The 22,443-nt window shown below is 39.8% G+C and overlaps 1 protein-coding gene across 2 annotated transcripts in view; it reads right to left on the bottom strand.

Annotated features, from left to right (window-relative positions):
• Positions 1 to 16,472: 16,472 nt before the first annotated feature.
• zfpm1 (zinc finger protein, FOG family member 1) overlaps positions 16,473 to 22,443 on the bottom strand; it is a 98,817-nt gene continuing 92,846 nt past the window's right edge. For both annotated transcript variants that reach the window (XM_067501392.1, XM_067501391.1), the window contains exon 9: positions 16,473 to 22,233. In XM_067501392.1, coding sequence (XP_067357493.1) covers positions 19,604 to 22,233 — 2,630 coding nt within the window. In that variant the 3' untranslated portion in view covers positions 16,473 to 19,603. The remainder of the gene's footprint in view (positions 22,234 to 22,443) is intronic.

Here is a 22,443-nt window from a genome sequence, read left to right as displayed (position 1 = left end):
AGAGGGGCATTGTCCAACTAAAATATATTACTACACCCAGTCTAATAAGGTTCATCCATTACTGTAACCCACGAAATTCTCCAGTCTATCTCAGGGCCAACACAGAGAGATATAAACAGATAGACAACCATTCACACTCACATTCACACCTATGGACAGTTTAGAGAATTAACCTAATATACATGTCTTTGGACTGTGGCAGGAAACCAAAGTACCAGGAGGATACCCACACAAGCACAGGGAAAACTGTCAAACTCCACACAGCAATCAAGCTGTGAGGTGGCAGCACTAACCAGTCCGCGGCCGTTCAGCCCGTCTAAAAAGATGTAATAGAAATATTTGTGTGTGTATATATAGGCTATGAACTAATGCCATAAAAATGATTGTAAAGAAATAGATCTAAATTATTTTCTTTTTGCTCCTCTGATAACTATCGCTTGCTTGCTTGTTTACAATAGTGATTATTAGAGAGACAGATAACAGCAGCCACAGCTGCTCTCTGGGCATATCCTTAACTGCAGCCAAAGCCGGGTCATAGCCACAGCCACGGCTACAGATTAGATAGTTTGTTGTCACAGTAAAGATTAACCGCGACAAATCATGCAGATCATGCTCATGTTGAAAGACTGTGATGGTGAGATGCTGCTGTGTGTAAATACAAGATATTTGAATAGAAATATTCTATTGAGCTTCACATTTTACTTCTTGTCCACTATAAATCATGATGGATCTAAATATAGACTCATATAATTACATAGGTCATTCTCTCTGTTTAGCACAACTACCACCACTGTGCTCAAGTGATCATCCATCGTTTTTTAGCTAATGAAGATCAGTATCAACTTGGCCGCATTATGTGTCACCTGCACCTGCTTCATAACAACTGGCGCGGCCAAAAGAAAAGTCTCCATCTCACCTTCATAGTCTATATATTTTACTATGAAATATGACAGTGGAACTATTAGCAGTTTGTCAACTCTCGTGTCTTTGTGGATATGAGCATGACTCATTACTGTTGCTCTTTACCGCAGTAATAAATGACTAATAATCAACTACCAATGACTGTGGCTACTGTTGGAGCTCAGCCCTACTGCGACTTTTATGATGCACGAAATTCAGATGGAACACAGGAATTGAGAAGCAGAATAAAACTTGCAGCAGGAAAACTTGCAATGACCATCTGACTTGACCAGTTGAGGTGAGTGAAAAGTGGAAAGAGAAAAGAAAAGAGCAACAAATGCAACACCAAAACATCGGGCAGGTTGGTAGAACCAGTAGCTGCACACTGGAAAACACACAGCTTCAAAGCCGGGGACACCTGCAGAAAGGGACAGAGAGAGGGGGACAGAGAAGGAGAAGGACAACTACGGGACAATTGTGGGGTGAGATGAGAGGAGAGAGGGTCAAGAGGGGGAAAGGAGCTCAGTGCATCAGGGGGTGGGTCCCCCAGCAGTCTAAGACTATAGCAGCATAACTATAACTAACTATAAGCTTTATCAAACAGGAAAATTTTAATCCTAGACTTAAAAGTAGAGAGGGTGTCTGCTTCCCGAATCTGAACTGGGAGCTGGTTCTACAGGAGAGGAGCTTGATAGCTAAAGGCTCTGCCTCCCATTCTACTTTTGGAAATTCTGGGAACCACAAGTAGGCCTGCATTCTGAGAGCGAAGTGGTCTACTGGGATGATATGGTGGTATGAGGTCTTTTATATATGATGGAGCCTGACCATTCAGAGCTTTATATGTAAGAAGCAGGGTTTTAAATTCTATTCTAAATTTAATGGGAAGCCAATGGAGAGAAGCTAGTGAAGGTGAAATATGATCTCTATTCCTAATTCTTGTCAGCACTCTTGCTGCAGCATTTTGGATTAATTGCAGGCTCTTTAGGTAGTTACTGGGGCATCCTGAAAGTAGGGAATTACAGTAGTCCAACCTAGAAGTAACAAATGTATGGACTAGTTTTTCGGCATCACTTTGAGACTGGATGCTCCTAATTTGGGCTATGTTCCGTAGTTGAAAGAAGCCTGTTCTAGATATTTGTTTTATAAGTGAGGTAAAGGTTCTTGCAGTATAACTGGATGCCATCTAGTGTAACAATATGGTTGGACATACTATTTTTAAAATTTATTGTCCAAATACTATGACTTAAGTTTTATCTGAATTTAGAAGTAAACAATTGTGGGACATCCAGGCCTTTATGTCTTGTAGGCATGCTTGAAGCTTTATTAGCTGATTATTTTCATCTGGTTCCATAGATAAATATAGCTGGGTATCATCAGCATAGCAATGAAAATGTATGGAGTGTTTTCTAATAATATTGCCTAAAGGAGACATATGTAAAGTAAAAAGTATTGGTCCTAACACAGAGCCGTTATTGTAAATTCAAATGTTATTAGAAAATGGTCAGACAGAAGAGAGTTGTGAGGAAATATTGTTAAATTATCCGCCTCAATTCCATACGTAAGGACAAGGTCTAAGGTTTGACTAAAACAGTGAGTGGGTTTATTTACATTTTGGGAAAAACCAATTGAATCTAATAATGAATTAAACGAAGTGCTGAGACAGTTACTGTCAGCATCTACATGAATGTTAAAGTCACCCACTATAATGACTTTATCTGTACTAAGAACTAAATCAGATAGAAAATCAGAAAATTCAATCAAAAACTTTGAATATGGGACTGGAGGACGGTACACGATAACAAATAATAGTGGTTTTTGAGTTTTCCAGTTTGGGTGTGAAAGGTTAAGAGTAAGCTCTTAAATGAGTTATAAATATGCTCAGGTCTAGGGTTTATTAGTAAGCTAGAGTGGACTATTGCTGCTACTCCTCCACCTCGGTCTGTGCTTCTAGGAACATGATAATTAATATGACTTGGGGGGATTGACTCATTTAGACTGACACATTCTTCCTGCTGCAACCAGGTTTCAGTAAGAGAAAATAAATTGAATTGATGATCACTTATTAAATCATTTACTAACAGAGATTTAGAATATAGAGATCTGATATTTAATAATCCACATTTAATAGTTTTGGGGTTTTGGTCTGTAAGAGAAGTAGTCTTAACTTTTATTAGGTTATCATCATTAACTCCTTTTATGGTCATCTATGTTTTCTTAATGTGGAGGAGCTCAACCCTGATTAAATCACAGTGTATAGGACGGAGCCTCGATGGCAGCTTTTGTTTAAGCTTTTGTATTATCTTCAGGAGCAGGTAGAGGTAACAAAAAAACGGCAGCTAAAAGACACCAGGTGTGCCAGCTGATTGCTTTTTGGACATTTAACCACTTAACCTTGTTGTATTTGCTCAACTCATGCATTAGCTCTACTGCCAAGCAAAGGTTAATTCAATCAGGGACGACACAATTACCATTAATGAACTGAATGTGATAGAGATTTTGGGGTTGACCCCATCACTTAGGATGAATAGGGATGAAGCCCTATAAAATAGCAGCCAGGAGTTAAACCCCGCCGTGGAGCTTTGACACTGGTGGAGGGGAGGTGAAGGTGTATGACAGCATGGACAGCAATGACAGCAAAAGAAGACAACAAGGTGGTGTAGTTCAAAGTTTCTCTGTCTAGGATGATGGTTGGATGAGAGATGTCCTGGTGTGAAGGAGCTGTTGAGATTATTGGATAATAGCAGAGAGCTGGAGCGGTGAAAAGAGGTTAATGACAGGTGTCTTTCTGCTTGAATTTGCACTGAAAGCTTAAGTTTCTTCTGCCTCATCAACTTGTCTGTCAGGCGGAATTGTTGCATTGACAAAGCAGTAAGCTGCTGGCTTGGTGAAGGTCACACTGTAGTAACTAATGCTCTGTGGCTCTTTGCGCCTCCTCTTTTTCCTCCTCCCTGTGCGTCTTGTTAAAGATTGTGGATGGTTTTGTGCTTTTTAAAATTATGGTTTTACCTATGCTGAGCATGCTGCTATAATAGTGATGGGTGTAAGTTTAAAATGATTTTTCTACGGAGTGCTGACCTTTGTTTGCCAGAAACTATTAATAATAATGCAGGTGGAAATCCTTCATTCTCAAATTTGGGAAAGATTTGTCTGAGGGGATAATGACTATAGCCTGGACAATTCAGTATTCGGGATGTTGTGTTTGTTGAAGCCAGGCTTTCTCTGGAAGAGCTTTGTTTTTGACAGCACTGACAAGCTTTTTTTTTGTCTGTGTGTTTGATAGTGGTAAAATACCTATGTTAGTTTTTGATAGAATCCCATCTTCTTTTAACAACTGTCTGTAAAATTCTGGTGACTGAGGAGACCAGCTGCCAGTTTTTTTTCTTTATGATACACCAAAAGTTTTCTATTGGTGAAAGGTCTGGACTGCAGGCAGGCCAGTTGAGCACCCAGACTCTTCTCCTGCGAAGCCACTATGTTGTGATGGATGCAGTGAGTGGTTTAGTGTTGTCTTGCTGAAATATGCAAGGCCTTCCCTGAAAGAGACGTTGTCTGGATAGGATCATATGTTCTCAATGCTCTAAAACCTATGTACATTTCAGCGTTGATGGTGCCTTTCCAGATGTGTAAGCTGTCCATGCCATAGGCACTAATGCACCCCCATACAGATGTAGCCATTTAAAAGTGTGGTTTTTGTGTGCAGGATGCCCACAGTACACTACTGGTGGCATTCCATCAGGAATTTAGAGTGTTTAATTTAGAAAAGGGCATTAAATCCAATCTGCATTTTGGCTTTTCAGGCACCAGGCAGTGCAAAGTGTTGTCCTCATCCCCAGTTCACATTAATGAATCCTACTGTCTGTGGATGCATTAAAACTTCTTGGGGAAAACTACTTTTAAATTTGATCTATCACACAGCTGCTGTCATACCCCTGTGATAATGTTGACTTGTGCTGAAAGCCACCTGCTACAGCTGCTTGAACGGTTTGCTGCTGTGAGATTAGAGGCTCTGAACATTTTAGAAGTGAAAGCACTTGGAAAACAAATTATCTAAACAACTGCAGTTCCACGAATGGATTAAAAGATTACAGGCATTGATCTGTTTAGAAGTGAAAACAGCTAAATAACTTATTTTACAATTGTAGCATCATAACTCTCCAGCAGGCAGCACTATGCTCCCATCGCTGCTTGCAGCCATTGCTGTGACAGAACTGAAGCTCTGAAACGCAGTTACACAAATGGCCTCAGACGTTTACAGAGTGGCCTCCTGCATCTACGACCAGAGTTTCATGAAAGTAGGTTGTTCTGTTGAATATTTATATGTGAAGCATTTCATCATGGAGGAACTGTACACAACGTTTCATTAGAGTATCATGTGTAGTAATTGAGATATTGCTATGTAAAAATGGCTCTCAAAGAAGGCCATTCAAAATAAAATTAATTTAAATATTCATACCAATTATGACATAGCAGTTGTTAGCATGTAAAGTAATAGTAGCCCTCTCCTCACTGTGCTTAACATGTTAAAGTTGGAATCATGTTTCTTGCTGTCAGCATGTAGGACTGGTAGCATGTCAAAAAAACATTTCATCGTGGGACAGCTGTAATTATTGTTATTGTTATGTGAATTACTTGGATTGGTTTTTATTCATCATGGGTGCCGGTCATGTTTTACTGTATGTGGTTTTTGTGCCAGATCAGCCGGAATGACTGTTACACACAATGACAATTTTTTTTTTTTTTGTCTTTTCGGCTAATACCATGAGTTCAGGGTCACCAGAGCAGATCATTGTCCACATGTTAATTTGGAACAGTTTTTACGCCAAATGCCCTTCCTGATGCAACCCTCCCAAATTTCTACCGGGCTTGGACCTGCACTACACAGCTAGGGATAGGGAATGGGCTGTTAGGACAAATGATTTATTAAAAAAAATAGCAATGCAGTTATTTTCCAAATACTTTAATATTAGAATTAATCTCTGTCTTCTCCTGAAGTGATCACGGTTCACGCCAGCCTAAAACTGCAGCAACATAACATGCACTAAGTTTGAGTATATTACTTTATCCAATCTCAGTATATACATTTTGTCCTGATGTTTCAGCCCGTGACATCGGTGCTGCCACCAGTGATCTCAGTCTGCTGCCCTGCTAAAATGCAAGACCCAGTATGGGTCTGGATCTTCCCGGCCTCTGGGTCTTCGAGGCTCAAAGATGTTTATTTTTCATCCTAGGACTGAGGCTGTGTTAGGTGTTTGATGGGGATCTCTCTGCCAGAGAACAGCAACCACTTCTGGTGCTGGCTCGTATTCATAGTGTTTTATAATGTTGTAATTAATTTTGAAAGACAGAAGCTATAGTCAGCTGTTGGCTAAAATACAACAACCTCGTTCCACTGCTGTCAGTGAGCTCCCCCCAATGAACATTTTTGTTACAGCAGCTCTTGTTCATGACTGAGGAGACAGAGGTCTGTTCTCCTGTATGTACAAAGGAAAATGAACAGGGTTAAATTAACAGATCCAAAATATATATGTAACTCTCTCTGAGTTATTGTACAACCAGAAACTTTGCTGTGTACCTGTATACTTGGTTTGGTTTGATGAGTCAAAGAGTGTAACTGCTGTTTTTCAGAGGAACAAATCTCAGGTAATCAGACGAATTCTGCCCTGTTATTAACATCTAATAGACAGTTTCCACTTGTCAAAGTGTTTCTCTAAAAATGGACCCAAACACGCAGGTGTTAAAGCTCCTCCGTCTTTTAAGGTGGGGGAAAAACACAAATACGAAAACTACTGTAACTATGATTTGAAAAAAAAAAAAAAACATATAAAATATATCAGTTTTAACATCTGATATGTTGTTTATGTTCTATTGAGAATTAAATATGGGATGATGAGATTTGCAAATCAATGCATTCTGTTTTTATTTATGTTTCACACATCCTCCCAACTTTTTTTAATTGGGGTTTTATATCAATAGGGAAAACAATGAAATAAAATCACATCAAATCCTAAGAACAAGAACAGAGTTAAATGGATGAAAGATAATGATAGACAGGAGTCATTGACTCTGAGAAGAGCTAAAAAAGAACATACAGGGTTTAACTGGCACCATTGCAGCTTACAAGAACAAATAACTAGAAAAGGCAATTTTCGAGGAAATTACGCGGGAGAGCTGTTAAGCTTCCCAGTAGACACCGATCGCTCAGAAACTGCTGAAAGAGAAGTTTGCATGTTTAAAACTACAAACGCGGAGGTAAACAATTAAATGTTGAACAGATGCAGAAGATGATGAGTCATAAATATGGACAAAAGAAGAGAGAAACAAGGTGACGAAAAGAAGTAGAGAAAGAAAACAAACAAGAGGAGGAGTTGATTTAGCAAATGTTAAAAGAAGGAGAAAGAAACAAATGAAGAAGTTAATAAATAAAAAGTTGATTATTAAGGTAGAGTTCACCACAAACCATTTAAATGCAAAGAACAAAAAAAGTAAAAAAAAAAAAAAAGATTTTGTTTTCAAAGTCTTTTTTTTTGTGTGTGTGTGTGTGTGTGTGTGTGTGTGTGTGTGTGTGTGTGTGTGTGTGTGTGTGTGTGTGTGTGTGTGTGTGTGTGTGTGTGTGTGTCACACTCGTGACCTGTCCAATTTTTTTGCAGGCGTCTGTGGCACAGGAAGGTAGAGCAGTTGTCCACCAATCTTGCACTTGTTGGTTCAATCCCCGGCTCCTCCAGTCACATGTCAAAGTGTCCTTGAGCAAGACACTGAACCCCAACTTAGTTGCTCCCGGTGAGTGTTGGCCAGCTGCATAGAAGCTCCCCCATCGGTGTGTGTGTGAATGGGTGAATTAAGAAGCAGTGTAAAGTCCTTTGAGTACCAATAGGTAGAAAAGCGCTATATATGCAGACCATTTGTTTTCAAAATAAAAGTTTTTTTCAACGTCTTCTTTTTTATCTTTCAACTTTAATGTCAACTTCCTACTTTAATAGCTTCTTCCTTTCTTTCTTTCTACTACTTTTAATGTTTGTTAATTCAACTTCTCCTGTAAAAGTGTCCTTTGGTTTCTTTCTCTCCTTCTTTTAGTCATCTTCTTTCCATCTACCGGCCAGTTGAACAGCTCTCCCACGTAAATTCCTCGGACATTGCCTTCTCTAGTTTAGATGTATTATTTTACATCTTTATTGTGTTTATTTGGATTTCATTTTATTCTTGCAATGCCTTGACATCAAGGAATCCATATTAAAAGGAAATACATACAGTATTATCGACAAATGATTAAACCGAGACAACATAAATAAATAAATTTGCAACAATATTATTCTACATAACAATACAATTACAACCAAAAATGCACATATGTAAGACACACTTTAAATCATTAATTATTATAATGATGTGTTAATTTGAGCAGCTATGCCAAAACAAATTATATGATCTGTATGGACCTGTGTTTATCTACAATAATAAGAAAAAGTTTGGAAACATCTACACACTTTTGCATTTCTATTAGTTTTTGTTGGTTTTATTCAATCAAATTGTTTTAAATGGATAACAAAGTACCACTCCTTCTTTCATCAATAAAATGGCAGCAATAACTGCCTGACAAATATGTGGCATCCTACTGGTGATTAAACTGACCAAGCCATCATTGAGGGAATTCCAGCAGATACTTTGTTTTCCAGATAATTCGTACACAACCAGGAAAACCCTCATTACATGAGTTTTGCATTTGACATATGTTCTTTGATCCAAACACCTCAAACTTTGACTCATCAGTCAACAAGACATTATTCCAGTCATCTAAAGTTTGCTGTTTGATCATCTTGGCCCACTGCGACCTTTTCTTCTTAATAGAGTTTATTTTTCCATGAGATCAGCTGACACAAGTCAGTACTCACAGTGTTTGTGCACACTGGTTTCTCTCTTGTTTTATTCAACAATGCAGCCAAATCAGGAGCAGTGAGATCTCTGTTTTAAGTAAGTACTTGTCTTCTTAGGCAACTGTGCACTTGGGTCCAAATATTTGCATACATTTTAATAGTTAAATTAAATTTTTGAGCTAATTTTTTTTAATAAAATGTTTTACTTATTAGTTGTATTGTGTGAAAACACTTGTCTGTTTATAATAAATAGGTGCTTACACATCGAAGTATTCATTCATTAACGAGATCGAGGTGGACAATACTGTGGATGATCCAAAAAAATTTAACGCAAGATAATAAGAAAGAATAAGACACTCACCTCCTCCAAAGTAGAATTAAACGTGAGAGGTAAAGGGGTCTTTCAGAATTTATAGACGGGTACAACAGAAGATGAAATGATGTACAAGGGGAGGCTTCGGTCCTAAACCTGAAATCAATCAAAGTAAGATTGGAGGTCCTGACAGTTGGGTAACAGACATATTTAGTTACAGAACTAGATTTAGATAGATACTTAAAAGCAGCATTTTTTTTAAATTCAAAACATTGTCACATGAGCAGAAAGTAAAGAGGTGTGAATACAAAGCGCTGTGCTGCTTTAACACATGACTTCAGTGTAGTAGCTTAAACTAAGATATACATGAAAAGTGATGTGTTATTGTTGCAGTCAGTCATGGCTGTAGACAGAATATCCAAGACGTTCTGTCAATTTAGAGCCTCGGTGGATTAAGTTTGTTAATTTTTCCAAGAAAACTTTTTTTGGATTAGTGTCAGCCTCTTACCCTACATCACTGCTGCATGCACTGCTCCCTGTAAGCTTTTCTGAGCTGAACAAATAGACAAATAGTTAATAGTTAAAAATAGACTTGTGGCACCTTGGGGAGTATCTGCAACACACACACACACACACACACACACACAAAGCTGTCATCTCCCATATTAGCAGACTTGACCCCTCCACTAGCTCAACACACCTCAGTGCTCTTGTGGACAGCTGGATTGGCTCACTGTCCTCTCTGTCACACTTCACCACTTTTGTCATCAACAGTAATCAGCCCAATTCTACAATATGACAGCATGCTGTTGCGAGCGCGCGCACGCGTGTGTGTGTGTGTGTGTACATAAGACAGTTTTTCTTATTTCTTCAGATACAGTTTTTATGTGGCTTCTCCTGACCTCATGTTTTTTCACCTCATAGCTTTTTATTCCTCCACACCAGGGACATATTGTAGATGCACAGAACACTGTGAAGCAGGTAACTGCTTGACCATTGAGAGATGAAATAGAGACTGAAAAGGCCACAGTGTGCATGAAAACCCTACAAAGGTCCTTGATGGTCACCTCTTTGAAGATCACTGCTTGGTCGCACATTTAAACACATGAACACACATATTGATTTACCGTACCTTGCCATTTCTTAGTAGAGCCACATAAAAAACAGTTTATCCCAATAATAAATAAAGAGTGAAATGTGTTTTTTTTTTTTTTTTTTCCCTTTGGCTTTTTTATTACTTTAGGTTAAAATGCTAAGCAAAAAATATAGTTGCCACCTGGTACATAGGGAACATGTTACTAATTGAAGAAAATGTGGCATTCTCGCAAGGCAACTTAGCACAGCAGGCAGTGACAATGAAATTCTAAGTGAACCACAGCAGCATAAGGCAGAGAGAGCGCTCACATTAACTGTGTGGCAGCACACAGTTTTTATTACAGTACAGAATGCACAGTGGATCAGGTACCATTGAAATCCTGAATCAGTGATGAATCAGCAAACTCCCCTTCAGTGGCAACAACATAAAAAATCACTATTATGTTTTAACTTAATTCAGGAATTTGGAACGACTCCAATAATATAAAGAAATAAAATTTAATAAACATGTATCGCTACATAAATCACAAAGAAGCAGTTTTTTACCATTATCTTACTGCTTACAACTAACTAAACACTAAATTGCACAAATCCTATGTCACATAAATATATGACAGTTAAAGAAAAGAATCTTGATTATTACACTGTTGCCAGTTGAGCAAGAGACTCCACTACAAAACTGCATTTAAAGCCCAGCTTTTCTTGCCTGTCTTGATTGTCAAGGTCATCAGGTACATACAGTGGCAGAGTTGGCCACTGAATGTAACTGACAACATTACAACATTAGATTCTTTGCGGAAACAAATCACTATTGTGTTCAAAAATATGCATGTCCTTTTCGCAGTTGAAGCCTCCCCCCAGAACAAAAGCTCTTTCAGTGTACATGTGCCCCAGTGTGGCAAACCCAACCAAAAAATTTCTAGATCCATCCCTGGTGTAATGGTTTTATCTTGGCCTGCAGGTCAGGACTCTTGAGAAGTAGATGCACCAGCCATAAAAAAGTCACATCTCGCAACAACAGTTATTTATTACAAAAATGTTTATTTACAGAAGCACACATTTTATTTATGTATTTATTTATGGTAAGCACCGATACTCTCATGCAGGTGTCTTGTCACTAACCAGATATTTTGTTAAAACAAAAATACTCTAAAAGCTGTTGGCCTAACTTAAATAAGGGTATTTCAGGTGTAATACTGACACAATACTAATATAAAACCAAAGCTGCTTTATGTCTGTGATTTATAATCCCCGATCTGCTGGTTATGTTGGAAATCTGAACTCCTGGCCTCAAATGAGTTGCTGCTGCTGTTCACCATTGCACACCATTGCAGTCATATACACTGAAAGAGCAACGATCTTTTGATGCTGCCTTGAAGCAATTACCTAGTGAGATATATGCACAAGAGGTGAGTGAAGCACATTTAGCTGTTGCAGGAAACAAATGAAAGAGATGGCCAAGTAAAAAATCTATTGTTGTAATAATGTTGACCACAAAAGGCAGAACTTTCCCATGATGACATGTTGGAACACGAATAACGTAGATCCCACCAGAGAGAAAGTCACTTCAGGGAAAAAAGGAATGAACTTTGATTTATACTTTATAAATCAAAGTTGCATCGATGTGTCTATGTCACGCTGCTTTCTGTGCCACTGTGTTGACTTTCTTTGCTACTGTGGTGAGTTTTTGTGTTGTTCTACAAACAATAGTGACTGAAACTGAGCGGATAATGTTGAGTTGGCACTGACAGATGTTAACTGTTAAGTTACTTTTACTGAAATGACTGCAAAGCAGAAAAAAGAGAAATTCTCAGGAAAATGTCAATAAGGACCAAGTGGGCCATTAACAGTTACCTTGCCACGATGTCTAGGAAGGTGAATGTCATGGTAAGTTGTAGAGGTCGGTGTGTCGTTCACTGCTACACAGAACTTGTTGCATTTCAAATATTTTCTAAAACATTAGGTTCCGACATATTTAAGGATGATTTAATTGTATGTTAAACAATGTATGTATCTCTTAAATTGATTATGACTAGCCATTCCAGGTGTTATAACATTGTAACAAAGGTTCATGTCCAAAAAAATCAATAATGTGAGTTTGTTGAATTGACCCATTGTTTTAACTAGAACTACAAATAGCAAAACAACAGCTTTCGTCTATACGTATCATTCTATATTTACGTCGTTTTTTTTATAAGCTATAGCCAAGAAATTGAAGATTGATTTAAAAGATGTTCTAGTCTCCAAAGACCGGCTGAAACTGGATCAGGACATAGCAGTGGAAGGCCCAAGTGCACATCTACCCAAGAAGACAAATACTTATGAGTATGCTCCTTGAAAAGAAGAAGTCTCACTACTCCTGATTTTGCTGCATCAATGTATTAAACAAGACAGAAAACCAATGTGCAAAGACACTGTGAGTACTGACTCAGGTCAGCTGATCTCAAGGCTGAAGTTGCCAAAAAAGACCCCCCTAAAGTTGACAAATCGAAAGAAAAAGTTGCAGTGGGCCCAGATGAACAAACAGTGGACTGATGAGTTAAAGTTTGATGTGTTGGGATCCAAGCAAAGAACATCAACGTCAAATGCGTCAAGTTTATAAAAAGATGATAGATGCCTGCCTAAAAACCATAATTGAAGCATGGAGGTGGAAATGTGATAGTTTGGGGATGCTTTGACAATGGGCCAGTAGTTGATCTGCATTATGTTCAAGGCCTCCTCAATGAGCATGGATACCTGAATAAGCATGCTGTTCCTTCTAGGCAAGGACTCCAAGCTTTCTATCTGGTTGTGTAAGCATATCTGTGGAAGAAAGTAGCTTCTGGAATATTCTTAGCTTGGGTAGATCACTTACTAGATCTCAACCCAACTAAGCTAGTTTGGGAGAAGCTGGTCCAAAGAGCTCAGGAACATTGCCCAACCAGCACAGAAGACCTTTGGGAATTGTTGCAGAAGACCTGGAATAAAATCACACCTGAATATCCTATGAAAATAATATCTGTAAAAGGCCACCGATTTATCAAGCAGTTTCTTTTTAGCCATTTACAAGCATTAGATTGAATCCAACCAATAAAATTAATAAAAACACAAAAAGTAGAAAATACAAAAAGTGTAGGTATTTTTAAACTTTTTATGGCAGTGTATGTTTCAGTGCAAGTCATCTGTAAACACTGTAGTTAATTATGAATAAATCACACTCTAATCATTAATAAATGAAATAAATAGTGGTTCATATTTACACATATATTTAAAAAAGTATGAATAATGTGTTATAATAATATGTTGTCATGGGGGAACTGTGGCTCGAGAGGTAGAGCAGTTGTCCACTAATCCCAGGGTTGTTGGTTCAATTCCCAAGGCCTCCTTTCACATGTCAAACTGACCTTGAGATACTTAATGCCAACAGCTTTCTCATCGGTGTTTATGTGATTGTGAATCGGTAACTAAACAGACCTAATTACCCAGTCAGAATTCTTTTCTCCCTGCCTTTATACCCATATGAACTTTAGTGACATCCCATTCTTAATCCATAGGGTTTAATATGACGTCAGCCCAACCTTTGCAGCTATAACAGCTTCAACTCTTCTGGGAAGGCGTGTGTTTATGGGAATATTTGACCATTCTTCCAGAAGTGCATTTGTAAGGTCAGACACTGATGTTGGACGAGAAGGCCTGGCTCACAGTCTTCGCTCTAATTCATCCCAAAGCTGTTCTATCGGGTTGAGGTCAGGACTCTGTGCAGGCCAGTCAAGTTCTTCCACACCAAACTCACTCCTCCATGTCTTTATGGTCCTAGAACTAGTGGAATGCTTTTGGCAATATAGTGTATGAATGAACACACATGAATGACACATAGATAGATTCCAAAACTCACCGCAACATCTTATTATTTGTCCTAATAAAATATGATTTTTTCTTAGATTGTAACAGAGGTCAATAGATATTTGGTTATTTTATACTCTTCTTCTACCCATCTGAAATAAGAAGAGGCACTGGGGGAACACTTTTTCCTTGTGTTCAAAATCAGAATAACAACTGAGATAGACAGAACTCCATCATCTATACGACCTGTCCCAGCTGTCACTGGGTGAGGGTTTACCTTGGTAAAAGTGAGACAAACATTTATCCATCCATCCTGTTCAGGGTTGCAGGGGTCTAGAGTCTAACCCAGCTGTCATTGGGTGAGAGGTGGGGTCGACCCTGGACAGACCTCAGGACCAACAAAGAGAGACAAACACAGACAGACAAGTATTCAAACTTACATTAAAACCTGAGGCTGATTTAGAAGCACCAAACAACATAACATGCATGTCTTTGGACTATGGGAGGTAACTAGAGTACCCGGACAAAACACACGCATGCACAGAGAGAACATGCAAACTCTACACAGAAAAGCCACAGCCAGTAGGTAGCTGTAAGGCAGCAGTGCTAACTATTCCACTCCTAGATAACAAAGCAATGCTATTAAAGAAAAACCAAGGAAGATGTGAATGATCTAGAAATTACAAGTTTAAATGCAAAATTCCATCTTATTAAATATACCATTCAGCTACATTAACACTGATAAAGTAGACTAAAAGAAAAACCAGTCCATCAACCAGATGTAACATATTTCCATGTGAGACTTAAAAGTCACTGGTAATCAAGCAATCACTGTGGAGGAAAGACCCCCTGTGAGCTTCAGTGCAGTTTATTAAAATGTTAGAGACCTTAGAGTGAATGTGAAGATGTAGATATTCAGACAGTGTGGATGCCCAACAGTTACACAATGAATGATGAATTGCAGATTTCAAGCAAGGATGATGTAAACAGACAGAACTCTGTGGAAACAAGCTAGGTTTGACAACTATATTTATAACTCCTCATAGTGGCCTGGTCGCTCAATGGGTAAAGCAGCACAATGGGATGCAGAGGTCTGCAGGATCAAATTCCAGCCTGCCCACCAGCTAGGTCCCTGAGTGAAACGCCTACTGCTAGCTCTGTGTGGCTGCCCACTGCTCCCAGGGGAATGAGTTAAATGCAGAGAAAGAATTTCACTGTAACATGTATGTGCTCAATGACAGTAAAGGTTGGTTTTCTTATTTGGGGGGAGCTTCACATATCACATCCAGGTGCTATTGTGGCAAAGTAAAATGAGAAAAGTCAAAGGGGAGTTTTCCTTTTATTGAATTCAAACAAATGATGTACATTATTGAGTTTTTATTCTGTTTTCCTTAGTGTAAAGTATATTTGTGTCCTGTCTCTATGACAGCGGCAGGACATGCCATTAAATACATGTAAATTGGACCTGGTGAGGTTTAGCTTACCCTGAGAGATCAGAGGAGGACAAGACTGCTTCTATCAGTCAGCACACTGAATTTCTTTAAAAATGTTTTTTAAAACACTGAAATCTCCCTTAATTCAGTGTTTTGTAAAAGCCCATTTTGCAGCAATGTTTCGCCTGAATTTGGGTTTGTCATTCTTCCTGACACATCCTCTCAATCTCCATTGGATTAGATTGGAGGTGTCAATGAACTGCTAAAGCCTGGGATTTGGTTCGACCACAGATGGACATTCAGAGGCTTGTCCTGAAACACCCCATCATTGTCCTAAATGTATGCCTCAAGCTGTCCTGCTGAAAGGTGGACTAATGACTTAATTTTGGGGTATGTCAACAGTGCAGTTGACATATCCTCAAGGACCACTGTATCCTTTTATCTTTCCTTCAACTCTTCCATCTCTCAATTAATGAGGCCACTCCTGATCTAATCTATCCTGTTCCATCCTGATTGATTCTTAACCACATGCAGTGTGACTTTTAGGACTTGTGGTGTGTTTCTTTCAAAACTATGACTTATCAATTTAATTTACAAGGAGACAGTTGCAGTAAATGAATACACTACCCATACTTGAGAGCTTAAACACAGGGTGAGGAAGCCAGGAAATATGCATCAATTCATTTTGTTGGTGCGGAAGCTGAATGTACTAGTATTTTGGTCTGCGCACTTGTCTATTGATTGAAGCAGCCTTGAAGACCTGAATAAACAGAGAAACATTTTCTTCTTCCAGGTACTAATTTTCATGCACGTTATTTTTAAAGCAAACCTGATGATTCATTCAGCCTTTCTTTACAAGCCACTATCAAACAAACTTTCTTATGAAAAGAAGTGATTTATGAGTGACTACACATTAGCAACAGTGAATCAAGCACCTCCAAAAGTCAATGACTTCCACTCAGCTACATGATGAGTGTGGTGTGGAGGTGTTCAAACAAATCAGACTGAAGCCATTGGAAAGAAGTACAGTCACACTCCTCATCAGTGTCTCTCAGAACTTTTTTTTTTATTTCCCATGCATAGTTTGGACAAGAGTGTAGTGGGACTGAAATCAAATGAAAATATGTAAATAAAAGTTTTGACATTCATTGTGAATTTTCACATCTGAGAAATCATTTAACAAAACATGTTTACAAGCACAAAAACAAAAGTTTTAAGTCCTTCAAATTAGAACAGTGATGCATATTGGATGGGAAAGTGCTGCGGAACATAAATACATTACAAAAAAGTTGCTTAAACTAAAACATTCAGCACATCTTTATACAACACAGTGCAATAAACAGAGGGTAGGTTCAAAGGAGAATGTCCATTAATTTTGAATTATGTGAAGAAATCCTTTGTATGTTCAGTTTCAGGAAAATAAATGTTAATTGGCTATTTAAGGTTCACTTAAGGAGGTTTGGGTAGTTACTGAACACAAGCTAAATGGGGTCAAAACTGGACAGCAGGTGTCCTTGATAAAATAATCTGAGTGCATGTGCAAATGTGTTATAACTTTTGACGTAATTATACATCCTTCAATGGTTGATTGAAACAGCAGAGGTTAAAAAGACTGTACATGTTCACAGAGAAAGTAGCACTCAATACTCAGATTTTATGGTGCCTATTATTGCAGTTAATTATAAGCTATAGTGCTTCATAAAGGCCAATTCTTAGCAGCCGTTTGCCTTTGACAGATCCATACCTCAACAGACACACAAACGTTTTGTTCATATTATGATTGGGGATACAGAAATGTTCCACATAAGCACATTACAAAACATGATAGCAACACTGGTCAGTAGCTAAAATGAGAAGAAGTGCTCCTTAGTTTGTTGTATTTAAACGGATAAAGGTGAAAGAAATAAAGCAGGAAGTGCAACTGTTCCCATGATCAGCGTTGGAAGGATGTTGCAATAAATGTCTAGCTTACTTTTCTGGGACATGTGCAGTCAGTGCACAAGGGCTGCCAACAGTCTTTGTGGACACATTTTTAGGCTGAATGCAGACATCTATCCTGTCCCTTATGGACTAGGGCAGTGACGAGAATAGATACAAAGATGTGAACATGGAAACTTCAAATTAGCCATAGAACAGGAAGATAACCTCTGCTGACAAGAGATGGCTTTGAATGTTTCAATGGTACTATAGATGTTATAGTTAGTCTAACAGTGTATGCTCCACTGCTGACCACAAACATTGATTTTGTATTGGCCTCACAGCTGCAATCACACCTGATAGTCTTTAATGTGACTGGAGTTTTAGTGTAGAAACACATTTCAAATGCTGTTGGAGATGCCGCTGCACATTCAAAAGAGTAAAAAGAGAAGGGAACTGTTTGGGTTGTTTTGATAATTCAAGGGAAATCAATCATATTTATAACCAACTGATCTTTTTAATGCAGTATTAAATATTAGGAGTTCAATTCGAAAAGAAACTCAAGATGTGCTTTATATTGGTTTCAACATAAATATTGGAAAAAAGAAAATCTCTTCACAGTTCTAGCTAACACTGTATTGCAACTGCAACAGCAGCATGGGAAATACGTATTCTGTATGTGTGCATGAATTAGAGAGCAATAAAATGAGAGGGCACAGTCGTTTTATGACACACACCATGAGCCACAATACATGGTTATTACATATGCTTACTGAGGTGTTATTTTAAGAACTGTGCTATGCCTTCATTGCCGGACTGAAACACAATCAATTAAAAGAAATAACATCTGTGAAGATGTGTATTAGACACCAAGTACTGATGTGTTGTGTATCACTTAGTCTGAAACAGCATAATAATAAAAAAGAAAAGAAAACATAAAGCTGTGTATCTTCAAATGACATGGAGGTTGGTAAACTAAATATAGCATTTTGGTTGAAATGTGTATTTTGTATACCCTCAAATCTAGGAATTATTCTCACGGAAGTGTAAATGCAACAGTATCAGATATTCTCACTTCAACTTTCAGCAAGTGATGAAACTGTTCTGATCTAATTGTGTTGCTAATCAGCAAGGTACAAGAGGGGATAAAAATGAACACAGCGCTTGATTTTAGACCTCAAGGCCAATTAAAGGCTACAGCAAATTGAACAGAAAATGCTAATGTGATAACAAAGTTCAGTGTGATCCCAGTGATTAATGTAAGGAGATATTACATATCTACAATTAGAAAATACAATTCAACACACCCAGATCCAAATAGTTCCTTCCAACAGTATGAAAAATATACAAATAAAAAATACAAATACTCTCAGACACTAGGTAGGTAGTTTTCTGTTGGCATGAAATCAGTGAGGACTAGAAGATAAATATTTCACATTGTTTTTTCTCCCTTGCATTTGAAAGAGAAAATAAAAATTTGTGTGTATGAAAGAAAATACCTGTCCATTTTGAAATAGCATCCTTCAGTAATTAGTAACATTGTGTTAACATATCTGTTTTTCAGCTAAAATGCTTTAGCTTCTCTAGTACGCACAAAACAAAAACAAACAAAAAGAAAAAGCCAGTGTTGAAACTAAAAGCATTATAGAATTCTTTTTTCAGACATCATACAGTATGCACAGAAAATAAAAACATTAACAATGATCAAGTCTTTATCACACAAGAGAAAGGATTCCTCCATTTAGATCTGGAACATTAAGAGCTCAGGAAAAAACTGGAGGAAAATCATCATTACTATATCAGTATCAGTCAGAAATGCCTCCAACAGTGTATAATTACTGCCATTATAAACTAAGATACAGAAAAGAGGTTCATGGACTAACGTTCCATAATGCAACATACTGTGAAGCCTGGGAGTGGAAGATTTTGAATGGGGTACAAAGACAGACATTGGTCAAGGGGATGCTGGCACAGCAGTGTGTGCAGATAGTATCTGTCTCAGCTCTTAGTGTAATACAACTTTGACCAAAAGGAGGAGGAAAATAAGTTACCTACCAAAATAAGTCAGTAACACCAAATGATGTACTAGAGCCAGGTGAGTAACAGTCATTTATTGTCATTCATAGTCTTGCCAGCTGAGCGCTTTTTCTCCACTCATGTGAGAATACTGGCAGAAGACAAGGGACATCTGAGCTTCTTGGATCACAATGAAGCGAAACTCAGAAAAATGGAGAAGGAAAAAGAGAAGAACTCACTCACTTGACATGTTCAGCACTGTGAGAGGAACAGTAGTATTTCTTATGAGCTATGAAAGTGGAGAGGCTACTGAACTTGATGTTGCACAGCCGACAAAAGCGGGAGTTACCGTTCTGGACAGGGGAGATCACTTGGGCTTTAGGACCAGCGATTGGGGCAGGCTGGGAGACGATGGTTGGGACAACCTTGTCTTGAAGTTGGGATGAGCCCACTGTCTCCCTCAGGACCTCAGGCACAGGTGACAAAGTCAAAGAGGGAGCCCTTGGGGGAGACACAGGAAGAGGGGAGCCAGAAGAAGGTGATCCACCCAGAGCTGAAGGGCTGCCGTTTACCAGAGGGGAAGCAGGCGAGGTTGTGCTGCTCCTTGACTGCCCATTAATGCTGTCTCTGTGAACTCTAGAGACCAATCTGGTCTGGCTGTTCACAGTTGTGGAGGTGGTTGCAGCAGATCCACCTCTGGGACTAAGGCTGGGACTTACTGCACTGCCTGGCTGGGGTAGGGCCTCCTGGGGTGGCTGAATAGTTACAACCAGACCATGGGTAGTCTTAAAGTGCTCCATCAGGTCACAGGTGATGGGCCTGTTTGGGCAGTATGGGCAGAACATCTGAGGGGACACGGCACCTATGCGTTTGGCTCCTGCTCCTGGGGTCACTGCGAGAGTGGGGGTTGTATGGGGAGGTATGGTATGGGGAGATGTGGAATCGGAGGCAGGTAAGGCAGAGGGGTGAGGAGATGATGTGCGTTGAGCCTGGGCAACCCACTCAGCAGAAAGAGCTTTGGCCTCAATAGGGTGCAGAAGATCTGAGCGTTCCTGCTGAGACCTGCTTTTGGGAGAGGTAGAGGCCGACCTCTTGAGCTTGTGAAGCTGCTCTAAGGTGTGGGGCTGGAGAGTGGTGGCAGGGCAATAGTAGGTTTTATGAGCCAGGTAGTTTTCAATGCTGTTAAAGCTGATACTGCAGGCGGTACACTTGTGGTAGTCTGTTAGAGGCAGGGCAGGTAGGATACTGTTACTGCTGTTCCGGGGAACATCTCTCAGACGAGGCCTCTTGCTCAGGTCAATTGGGCCATCTCCTTCAGGGCTGGAGTCGCCTGGCCCACTTGGAGATGCTTCTTGCTTCACAGCCAAGCCCAGAACCGAAGGAGATGGGGCAGAAGCAGCAACAGTGGCAGCAGCAGCAGCAGCAGCAGCAGCAGCATTAGCTAAAGCTTCAGTTCTGGCCATGTGGATCTCATACATCTTCTTCCTCTTGCGTGTGCGGATGGGCTGAGGAAGGAAGGCTGTTGCAGTGTTTGTCTTTGCCGTGTGTATGGATCGCTGATTGGATGGGTCATGGCGTGAAGCACAGTAGAAGCGTTTGTGAACAGTATAGTTGTCATGACGGCTAAAACGAATGTTGCAGGCTTCGCAGAAAGTTCTATTAGGATCGTCATCTTGGTCCTCTGCAGAACCACTAGCAGGACTCTGGCTGCCTTCACTTGCTCTTCCTCCTTCACCTCCTACTCCCACACTTGCACCTCCACCTTCCCCTTCAGAGGAGGATGAAATTCCCTCTTTTGCTCCAGGTGTTTCCATCTTCACTTCAGCCAATCTCCTGGAATCTGTAGCTCCACTCCCAACGAGAGGGTCAGAGTCAGTAGGAGAGGGTTCCCTACTTGATGCTCCACCCTGAGGAGATGCAGATGAGCCATGTGCTGCCCCAGAGGATACCAGGGCTGGTGCCACATCCCTTGTTGAACCTGGTCCCGAAGGTGGGTTTGCACCTTCCGCTTGGTGCCTGCTGGAGCAGTACAGCCTCTTATGTGCATAAAAGTTATTGATGTTGTTGAAGGTGATGTCACACTCAAAGCAAGTGGCTCCTTTGTGAGGTGGAGTGGCTGTAGCTGTAGGCCCAGTTGGTCCAGATGGGAAGAAGGCTGCTGTGTTGCTCTGAGGAACTGTCTGGCCCTGTTTCAGACGGCTGTGGACCATCTCTGACATTTTAGCTAGTATTTCAGAAGCCTGAGGCAAAATGGCTGCCTCAGGGTTAAACATGTACTGAGGCACGATCATTGCTCCTCCTGGAAGGACTGACCCCGTACCTCCCACATGAGCAGGGCTAGAACCAGGAGTGGGACTAGTCGGTTCTGCCTTTATAGTTGTGGTGGCTGGGCTCTTTGGAGAGTTTGATGTGTGGCAGGATGAGATGGCAGTTTGCTCCTCCTTTTCCTTCTGGCTTATGTCTTGCTCCCCCTCCTCTCCAACAATCTCCTTATCCTCATCTCCATCCTCCCTAATCTCCATGTGCTGCTCTTCTGTCTCTGAGTCCGAATGAGGTTCCTCTTTGATCTTTAGCTCAGTGGTTAGGACATCAGAATGAATGTAGTCCCGTGGTGTGGCTGAGCCGCTATTTGTGCCTGGGCTGTCTGCCTTAGGGACACAGGCTAGGGGCTCCCTTTCTTGGGAAGATGTTTGGAGCTGGGTCTGGTCAGCTAATGTTGGGGTAACTTGGTGAGGGGTGGTGCTTCTCTCAGCTGGGACCCTTACCTCCAGGTGTGTTCGTACATGCTGTTGAAGCTGGGCAGGGGAGTCAGAGTTGTGGCCACACACTTGACACTTCAGCACTACACCAGAGTCTCCTGGACTGAGACCTGTCAAAGAGAATGAAGATTAATGAACTATTAATGATTAATGAACAGTAGCTTACCTTTGAATAGATTGAGAAAAATAGCTTTTCTGATCCAAGCCTAAGCTTTACAAAGTTGACATGATTGGAAATGGAACATGAATTCCAACACATTATAACACTGTACAACAACATCCAAGTAATAAATGAATTTGAAGTTGAAAATCAGTTCATA

The sequence above is a fragment of the Channa argus genome, chromosome 4 (assembly GCF_033026475.1).
Source record: "Channa argus isolate prfri chromosome 4, Channa argus male v1.0, whole genome shotgun sequence".
NCBI lineage: Eukaryota > Metazoa > Chordata > Actinopteri > Anabantiformes > Channidae > Channa > Channa argus.
This window is presented reverse-complemented; position numbering and strand designations above follow the sequence as displayed.